Raw genomic sequence first — 10680 nt, 5'->3', positions numbered from 1 at the left:
AGACACTAACCAAAGCCATGTGATACTCATTAATGTGTTAATGCCGATTCTCTTACATCTCAATCTGGTCCATCCTTTTCCTCTCCATCCATCCCTTTAATTCAAGATCGTGTGGTTACCTTCCTGCCCCCCTCCTCCTCTCCCCCCTTTCTCTTTCTTTCTCGCTGTCTCTGTCTAACCAGCATGAAGAGGCAGACGTGCATTCAACCATCAGACAAATGTTCCACGCACAAACACACACACTCACACACTTGATCTCAGCCAAACCCCATCCTTCCCTTTGTTTTTACAAACCAAGAGCACAACACTCAACAAATATCTCAAAATAAATGCTCAAAATATATACAATAAAACAATCATTTTCTGTGATTGGCTTTGTCTTCCAAACCTATTTTAGCCAATAGTAGCCTGCCTACTAAGGACTTTGTACATGTCCTGTACCCACAAGGGCAAAGCCCTACCACCCCATAGTCCTGTGTTTCATGCTCTAACACAGGCAGGGTTATCCTCGTCCCCAAAGGGACTGGAGATCCCGTTCCACCATCTCCGACCTATTGAATCATCCCACTGAGCATGTCAGCATGCAACACAATTCCCACACTGGGAACACCATACACTGAGCATGGAAAAGAGCAAACATTATCTTTCTCTTTCGTTGTAAACAGAGATTTATTCTGTCAAGCAGTGTAGGCTAATGTGAAATAGCCCCAATAAATGTTGTATGACTGAAGCTTCATTGATTGCTATAGCTGCCTGTTGCCCAGTAGCCAGCGCCAATGTCTTGGAGCTTAATATGTATATTAAACACTTTAAATATTTCATGAGGACGGCAGGAAAAGAATCGTTAGGAGCGGTAAGGTTTCATTAGCAACTCCATTTGGCTGCGAGGCAATCTCGTCCTCTACCACTGTCGGTTCTATTGCAATAAAACACATCTCTCTAGTCCCCTCTCTCCTTCCTATCCCACACTCATCTCCCCGTTTTCCCTCTCTTTCTACATATCATAATAAAACATTTGTAGATCCTCTTTAAATGCACTATTACTTACGGCTGCCTTTTCATATTCTAACATCACGGGCACTTTAGTGACGACAGAAAAACGCGTCATTCATTATTCAAAAGAAGACGATCACGTCCCTAAGAGAGACAGAAGCCCGCTCGTGAAATTGATAACAGTGGAGACTCGTGCAATAAAAATGGAGCCCGCGGGTGCCACGAGCCCGAACCTCGATTATGCAGATCAAGTGGTAATTTCTCAAACAAATCGCACGCTTTCAGTCTTTTGTTCCCTTTTCTTTGGACTGGAGCAAATCTCTCCAGAGAACCAGAATGCCAGCTGAATAAATTGGCTTTGCAATTTTGCACGAGAATTGACGTTCTAGCAGAGGGTCATTTAGATGAAGAGAGCTCGCCAAAGTCAAGTGTTACGCCAATTACTCGACTAATAATTATAAGTGTTACAATTATTTTAGCCTACTATAGTATTGGCATTGTTGTCTTTTGTAACCACTATTATATAATTGTTGTTAAAGGCTTTAACATTTTTGTTCGAAAGTAGGTATATCTACATGGAGTCTTGTTCCCTGATCTGTCTGTGCTCTTGCCAACTCCATTGATGTCATTGTCAATCAAGCACACTCTTTTTTTTATAAAGTTAATATGTTTTGTATCCATTTGCGTATTTATTTATTTCTAGTATTTGAATGATTTACTACGGCTATTGTTATTTTATAAACCTAATTGTGATTATAGAATCCATACATATGATGCTTATATGTAGTTGCTTGTATGTAGTTCTGTCTTTGAGCTGTTCTTGTCTATTGATGTTCTGTATTATGTCATTCTGTATTATGTTTCATGTTTTGTGTGGACCCCAGGAAGAGTAGCTGCTGCTTTTGCAACAGCTAATTGGGATCCTAATAAAATACCAAAAGCTTTTTCCGCAATTAGTGACATCATGGGTGGTTTTCCGGGGTACATCGGGGCTAATGTGACATAATCTCGGAAAATCTGAGGATTACACAAACTCATTTACACCCACGACCCCTGGACCACCGCTTCCCGGTCCCAGTCCGCTCATTCCATTTCCAGTGGCGCCTAGCCTATGGCACGGTTTCCGCCGCGTTCCAGAATCCACAGTGTAGCAAAAAATACGAAAAATATATAGAAAAAAGTCAATGGTATATGCGTACAGATTGTCATATAAATCTAAATCGAATGCATGCAATCTAAAAAATAAATATATATCAAACATATCATTTTATAAACCTATGAACAACATACACAAGGAAAAGTGTTTATGATTTTAATATGACATAGCCTGATAACTATATAGACAGTAGCCTAAATGTGTACGGTCAAATGAGAGTTACTAGAGTCCAATTCTTCCCCATGGAAATATGGCCACCAGCGGGGTCACATATGGCGTGGGAAACAAGCCAATTCTGCCAGTCCGTACTGCTAAATAACCACCTCAAGTTTGAATTTTTTGATACCTCGTTTATTCGTTTACAGATAACATATGTATTGTAAACTACTTCAAAATAATTACTACTAAATCATTATTATTCATAGAGAAATTTCCACAGGATGAATCTGAAATCCTTAACGCACGTTTAATAAGAAAACAAAAACGTTTAATGTTGCGATGGAACAGAACAGCCTAATGTGCATTGGTCAAGAAACAAACAACAAGATAACCTCAATTTATTCGTGGAACAAATTTGATCGAGTTGAAATTAATTATGAAAACAGTCTTATTCATTATAGTGACAGTTATCTATGCGTGTCGAAATTTAAACGTATTGCAACCCAAAATATAGGGTTCAATTATAAGCTAATTAATAATAAAATAAAAAAAGTGAAACCTGTGTTGAAAACCTTGGCTATTGTAAATAAGTTAGGTGAAAATGTTAAATAGGTGAAAGACTAGGCCTATATCAGCACTAGAGATGAGGACAGGAACCCAGTTCAGCAAGGCTCTAGCCAGGGTTCGAGAAACAGTTCATTGTGTCCGTCTTTTCATTGCGTCTGATGGGCAGCAGGTTCAAGCGACCATGCCGACCCTCCACTTCATCTGTACTAGCCCGTGGCCTCGTCACACAATTCCCTTTTATTAACATTTGATGTGGCACAGCGGTGGTATAGTTTAGGCCTTCTAAGGACTTAAAGCATTATTCCTATTATAATTATTAATCCTGGCGTGTGTATGACATAACCCACTGGTTTACTTACAGAAGAGGAGTAAACTGTAGCTGTGAACAGATGCTCGTAATCATAACTGAGAGGTGATGCCTCGCTTATTCTATACCTTAAACCAATGACCCTAACCAAGGACCACTTCAATCCATGACGAATAGAGAGAAACTCTTGTGTTAATAAAGGCCCTCTCGTGTTTCTCATAGAAAAAAATCTATAATACGACTGAACTGCCTGCATTAATCTCCACTACTCCATACTGGTCCGGAGAGAGACGCACAGCCCACAACACACGAAGCGTTATGAACTGTTTTGCCGATCACAGATATACCACAGAGAGAAAAAAAAAGGCATACACAATAAAGAGACAAGAGCTATTGAGATAATCAACGATAAAACGGAATATTATACAAATAGGAAAGGCAATAGGAAATATAAATATAGGTAGGCCTAAGTGTTGCAACATTTGTCTATTATTTCAGTTCAATGGAAATATTATATTGCAGCATACTGCATGTCCATGGAGACCGGGACAATGGTTGCAAAATAGAGATTAGAAAACATGGACTCGGATCACCCTTTGAAAACCTGTAAACCCTCAATGTCAAGTGAAGGATTGTCCAAACAGGTCAAATTAAAAGGTTAAGAAATCGATGCTCTGATATGGCACTAAATTGACCAACTCTGAGAGCTAGGAAGGAGTATGGTGCCAAGTGATACCCACCATGCTTCAATCAGTCATTAAAATGACAACCAATGAACAGTCAAGGCGTTGACAGCATCAACCAATAGAAGCACGGGAATGGGGCTTTTGGGGGGAAACAGCAAGACCAAGATGTTTTGACGCAGGGAGTAGAGCGTCATAGACGTCTCCAAACGCACATCAAACTTCCACTGGCGCTCCCGAGGATGATCTGAAGGAGGCCTTTCCGAAGTTGCAGACGGTCGGATTTTGAAAGGAAGATGACATTGGAGCCAACGGCATCTTCTCTTTGGCACAAACCGGCCGTTTAACCTCGTAATTTAATTTCCATCCAGTCCAGCCATCCCACAGTCTATTGAAAGGTGAGGATGGAGCGCGCACCCAGCGCCCCAAGTCCTCCTCCCAAAGCGGCCCAGCACGAACCCATCAGCTTCGGTATCGACCAGATACTCAGTAGCGGTGCTGACTCAGAGACCGGACGGACCAGCAGCAGATACGGTTCGGATACAAGCAGTGGAGACGGTTACCGTTTGGGAAGCCCAACTGGAGGGAGCGCTGCCTCCTACACTGCGCTGTCCATCTCCCTCTCCGGCATGGTACCACAGTTAGAGGACCCTGGTTTGTACGGAGTGAACTGTAGCCTGGGTAGCAGAGGAGTGATCCGGGTGCCTGCTCACAGACCGTTGACTACCTCCGGGCCGCCGCACTTGATGAGCGCTGTACCCGGGTATGGAGGCCTGTGTTACCCGTGGGTCGGGAATAGGTTCGCCAAGGAAAGGTTATCAGGTAACTTTCCGATAGAACCCTTAGCATCAAATAATGTCATTGAAAAACTAAATACACAATTTCATGCGCAGTGATTTCGGTTATCTATGTTTCCCGTAATGGCAATTTTACTTTCAATGTGTTCAAAACAGCTTAGCTTACAATAAGCGCGCAATAAGCTTAGAAAACGTGAAAAGACTAATAACAACGAGAAATATACAGCAATAAACATTTAAATAATAAAGATGATGTGATCAATAAAATAACAAGGCACATTAATTCAATCTTCAACCTTTTATGCATACAAAAGAAAAATGCAGATTTACATGTTTTATTAATGTAGTCATTTAGCAGACTCGGCCCACGCAATATTACTGAAATTGTAGCCTGTTTCATTATTTCTCTTAATCATTTAGCCAATGTGAATATTACAATACTTAGCCTATACTATAGCAACGAAAATCACACAAATATTGAATTGGTCTATCAAATTGGCCTTTCAAAACGAAATGAGTGAGAAAAATCTCAAACAAATAATTTGGTGCTAGAAGACCCTAAACCCTAATTGGAAGTCAATGAAAATGGAGGCATTTACAGAGAGATAAAATAAAATATAAACATGCTATTTTGGTGGATTCTTACAATGCAATTTCAATCAATTATATGCTACAAATTAAAAAGCTATTAACATACCACGTGAAATAGGAAACATAATAAAAAATAACATTACAGCAATTATGTTGGGAGTCATTATTTTCCACAACTTTTTTTTTTCGCCATAATTCACACCCAACAGTTTAGACAAAGATATATGAAAAACTCGAAAACATTCTCGCCAAGAGTGGTCTCACATAGTTTGAATGTTTGGCCATAATACTATTGATTTATATACATTTGTTATGTTCCAATTCGGCACCCAGAACTGAAGCCAAAAGTATTTACTCCCTGTATTTACTAGGCTATTTCATGTGATTGTTTGTTCACGCTAGAGGAGGCAAGCCTAACTTCAATAGCCAGACAGCAATGATATCTTTATCCACATAAAATAACCGGATAAAACAGAACTGCTCGGTTTTATTCAGACGCCAAATGAACCTATATAATAAACATTCTAAACATTTATAGCCGAACCTTTGTTTTCGGGTGAGGATTATATAGGCCTACTACCAAACCTTATCAACTGTACAACAAAGTTGGAGGCTCACCTCACTTTTCCACTGCGTAAACTCAACCTCCAATCTGTCTGTCTTTCTGCTCCCTCCATCAGCTCTCGTGCCATTTACGGTGACCAGGCGAATAGGTCATCCATACCAGAACCGCACGCCGCCCAAACGGAAAAAGCCTCGGACATCGTTCTCCCGTGTGCAGATTTGTGAGTTGGAGAAGCGCTTCCACCGGCAGAAGTACCTCGCGAGCGCCGAGCGGGCCACCCTTGCCAAGAGCCTGAAGATGACGGACGCGCAAGTCAAGACCTGGTTCCAGAACCGACGGACAAAATGGAGGTCAGTTGATCCATGAGCTTAATTTAACTGTTTACTCAAACCTTGAGTTGACCTCATATAGAGGGACAGAGGCGCAACTTTGGTTTCAGAAGTGGGGGGGGCATAATTATAACATATTTTTTAATTCAGTTGGATAAACACTCCAAACAGCCTACCCGACTGCTCGGAGGCATCCACATGGTCCTAAAACACACTGTTGCCTCGTTTTGTATTACACATAAAATTGGGGGGACCAAAAATGCAATGTCCCCCGTCACCAGTGAAGTTGCGCCCATGGAGATGGATACAGGGCTCTAGTGCCCAAAAGCCTGTTTTAGCATGGGCAGGCCATTGATGACTTTCCCCGTTTTGAAGTAGTCAACTGGGTGGGACTTCCTATGGGTTCAGGAATGATCACATGATTGATTCCATCCAGGTCACCGGGAGGGATCAGCCAATGAATTACACTAGTGGGCAAACATTCCACAACTGCAGATGGCACTAAATCGCCAAACTTGACTTTATACCTTTTCAAACAGCACACTACAGCTGACAGTATGCACCCTTTCAGTTTCTTTGCCAAGTCATAGAAGTAGTAGAAGATGAAAATGGTCTACTTCAAAATAGACATGGCCTCAATGGCGCTGCCCATGCTCTCACAGACACCATAAATAGGACAGGTGCAACGATGTGATGTATATCTAAATCTATGTTTTACCTCTTCGTTTGACATGTTTTCAAATCTCATTCACCAGTCCCTTCCGCTCATGTGCAATTGGTCTGGGGAGGAGGTTCGTTTTAGCTAGGCCTTAATGGGGGACTAATATTTTTTGGGTTGTGTGAATGTGTAATTGCAGAGGATTTTAAACTAAAGGCAAACAGACGCAGGATGTTCTTACCATCATGTTTGTTCCTGCCACTGATTTCTATTCCTGGTTCTGCTGGTGGTAGGCCTACAGGATATTCCCATCGTCTTTTGGGAAGAAACATTTGGGATCTACCAGCTTGTTCCAGTTGCCTAGTGTGCGTATTATGGGCTTGTTCAGGAGAGTCGCTATGATCTATGCACTGTGAAGCCAATTTTTTACACTTGTGTTATAAGACAAAATAAACTGTAGATTCATATGGAAAGTTGAGGGGGTTTATAAATGACCACTATAGGCTACCTAAGTTTGACCATCGCTGAATGTCAACATATAAGTATTCTTTGTTCATAATTCAATTTTATGCAATTAATCTCTCTCTCTTTTTGCTCTCTCAGGAGACAGACAGCGGAGGAAAGGGAGGCTGAGCGTCAACAGGCCAATCGGCTGATCCTGCAACTGCAGGCCGACGCCCTCCACAAGTCCCTCGGCGAATCAGCAGGCTCCGACCCACTGTGCTCACATAACTCCTCCCTGTACGCCCTGCAGAACATGCAGCCCTGGGCCGAGGAGAGGGAGTAGGAGGAAGACTCCCCCAACCTCTGTTCCAGGGTCACACATTTGTTCATCCGTCCAATTGGGGTGATCTGATCTGATCCTAGATGATTTGTTGGTGCCAAAATGGAGGGTATGGACAGTGTGATGCCCCTTTGAGATTGTGTAGAGACTAGGCGTCTGATAGGACCACACCCTCAACCTGAATGAATGACTGCACTGTCGACATTACACAAGCACCGTTACCAGTTTCCGCAAGTGTTTTTACCCCTTATGTCACATTCCACACTGTGACTCTATGGCTAAAGACTGAGGTTGTAGACTAAAAATGACAGGGAAGGATAGGAGGAGGAGTGTGTGTAAGGTAGAGGGATATATAGAGGGAGGAATTGGACAGGGGGGCAGAAGGATGCATGTCATGTTGGTAATGAAACTAAAACATCCTCTAAAGTTTCATTTGTGACACATTTCCTAATAGGATGTAAATGTTTCATAATTTGTACTTAGGATGTAAACATATGTAAATAACGATATAAACTCTTCACTTGAGATCATTTTGTTTATGTTTTTGTGTGACATAGAGACATGAATGGAAAGCTTTAATTGCTCACAGCCTCTCCCCCTTGCTAAAGAAGACACTTCAAAAAGGTCACTACTTTCTTTGAAAAGTTTATTGTTAAATATCATTTTGTACAACATCTCAATATACACTGATGTGATTTTTTTTCTTCCCCTTTCTGTCTGTCATTCTCGGTCTGTTAGTCTCACCTCTCTGTGCTTTGCTGATCATGAATCTTGATATTGTATAAAAGTATAGGGGAAGGTAAGGTAATAGGGGACTGTGAAATAAGGGATTCTGTGTTTTGTTGTCAGTAAGTCTTCACATTGATTAGGCTATTGTCATCACCACCCATGTCATGGCTTTCATTCCTGTATTCTCAGTGACAAGGTCTCTCTCTCCCTCTCTCTCTCTCTCTCTTTCCCTCTCTCTCTCCCTCTCCCTCTCCCTCTCCCTCCCCTTGAGAGTTGTTACTGCACAGTTGTAATGTCCCACAGGATACCATGCACACACCCATATTGGCACAAAACAAGCATAAGAATACACTTCAAAACAGTGCTGAGCGAATAGCGTTTTTTGAGGTCGGTTCAGTTTTGGTTTTTGAAAAATAATCCCGGTTTTCTTTTTTTTCTTCTTTTCTTTACAATAAATGCATTGTTCAATGTTCAATGCTGTAACAACAATGAATAAAATAATTGATGGTAGTGAGTGACAGCTTATTACTATCAGTTATTAGGCTCTAAACCATAATTTATTCACATGACTTTACTTACAGTAAATTAAATGTTTTGGTTATGTACATTACATATTTGGTTTTAGTATGGTGACACTAAGATATGCAATTACTGCATATCACTTATTAACAAACCATCCCTTGTTCACATTACTTTAATAAAATATTTCAGTTGTTGTGTATATTCTTTTTAATTTCATTTGATGACTTAGTATTTTATTACAAGTCATCATCTCATCTCTGCTTAGGCTGTAGCTGCCAGCCAGCCATCCATCTCTGTTCTCCCAGAGTCATCCTTCCAGATAGCAGGCTTACATAGCTGGTTAGCTGTCTGATGAAATCACATTTGAAGTAGTTCTATAAAGTAGATAAGGCATACTTTTAACACTGCTAAATGACAACTATCAATCAATTAGATGCATTGTCGGGTAGAGATACGTAAGCAACCGGATTCTAGCCCTCTCCTATCTCTCTGTGTCTGTCTGTCGGGCCACACAGGCTTGCCCGGCAAAGAACCAATGAGAACAGGAGGCAGCTAGCTGTAGGCAATGGATTCTGGTCAATGTAGTTCATTACCACGGTTTCGGCGCTTAACTCTGATGAGCTGGACAACATGTCTCAGAGAGAAATCTCTCTAGAGAAATGGCACAAATGGTGCACAACTAAATGGAATTCAAATAATGGAACCAATGTCAGTCAATTAGTTATTTACAAACGGAAAATAAACCAACATTTCGGTTATTCACTCAGCACTACTTCAAAATATCATCTGGCCAGATTGACAGACAAAGAGGCAGATGAACGGAGCTCAGTGCAGACAGAAAGATAGAAGCCAAAAACACAATGACACAAGGCACCACAACACGAAAAACATTGACTAACACTAACACACATACAGTAGGAGTGCTGCATTTAGCGGGGTTAGGACTGACTTGTTTTAAATGTACATTTCTTAATATGTTGTGGTCAAATACAGATCACATGAATTCTACAAATGAAAATGTACAGGAAATGTCCTCAATTTGTATCTGTAAACTGAATTTGTGGCGAAATTGAGGCCAGGATTCAATCCAAGGAGTGTTATAGAGCAGCTGTCGACAGTGCAACTTTTAAGGGCAACTTCCCCAACGTTCAAAGAGCTCACTCTATGGTGCACCTCGGATTGAATCCCGGCCTGACACAGTGTAGGTATGTGTGTATGTCTTAATATGTGTGTGTATGTCTCTATAATGTCAGTATGTCTTATTAACAGGTGTTATATACACTCTCTGGGAGAACAGTAACCATAACAACGACGACAACATCAACAGAACAAGACTGAGAGAGTTCGGACCAAGGGTGAAAGATTACAGGGTCACAGGAAGATCAAAAACAGGTACAAGGGGTCAGAGGTCAGTGGGAGGGGTCATAACCCAGCCCGTTGATTGGTCACTGCCATTGTAACGTGATGGTGAGACACTGTGCCACACGGCAGATGCATATAGCTGTTGCTGGGCAGCCAGTGTTGAGTACCTCTCATAACCATGCTGACAGCAAAGTTTATGTGTGTCCCTTTTTGCCATTAAATGGTGGGCTGCTCTTTCTTCTCACAGTTCAAAGGTCTTTCCTATCTCTCTTTCATTTTCCCACTGTGTCTCTTTTGTCTGTTTCATTTATATGACGTTTTCGAAAAGCTGCAGGGACCTCATGATGTTTTCATCCTGGGGAAGAAAGTATGAAAAAAAAAGGAGAAAGCTGATCATGAGGAAAAAAAACAGTAACACCTCTGAACTTTCACATACACAGTGGTGGAACAAGTACCCAACTCTCCTACTTGAGTAAAA

At 41.2% G+C, this 10680-nt stretch overlaps 2 protein-coding genes across 3 annotated transcripts in view; one reads left to right on the top strand and one right to left on the bottom strand.

The window, feature by feature from the left end:
* The first annotated feature begins 4009 nt into the window (after positions 1–4009).
* On the top strand, positions 4010–9039 carry LOC110488649 (T-cell leukemia homeobox protein 3-like). Its single transcript, XM_021560964.3, has 3 exons — positions 4010–4687; positions 5934–6168; positions 7409–9039. Exons 1-3 carry the CDS (start codon positions 4270–4272, stop codon positions 7590–7592), a joined length of 837 nt encoding a protein of 278 aa, XP_021416639.1. The 5' UTR covers positions 4010–4269; the 3' UTR covers positions 7593–9039.
* LOC110488650 (A-type potassium channel modulatory protein KCNIP1) overlaps positions 8222–10680 on the bottom strand; it is a 41286-nt gene continuing 38827 nt past the window's right edge. The window contains exon 7 of one of the 2 annotated variants that reach the window (XM_036942764.2): positions 8222–10557. In XM_036942764.2, coding sequence (XP_036798659.1) covers positions 10510–10557 — 48 coding nt within the window. In that variant the 3' untranslated portion in view covers positions 8222–10509. The remainder of the gene's footprint in view (positions 10558–10680) is intronic. The other variant, XM_036942763.2, reaches the window with a different exon arrangement.

Source organism: Oncorhynchus mykiss, chromosome 14, assembly GCF_057628025.1.
Source record: "Oncorhynchus mykiss isolate SJ-2025 chromosome 14, ASM5762802v1, whole genome shotgun sequence".
Classification (NCBI taxonomy): domain Eukaryota; kingdom Metazoa; phylum Chordata; class Actinopteri; order Salmoniformes; family Salmonidae; genus Oncorhynchus; species Oncorhynchus mykiss.
Note: the sequence above shows the minus strand (reverse complement) of the source record. Positions and strands in the feature narration are given on the sequence as shown.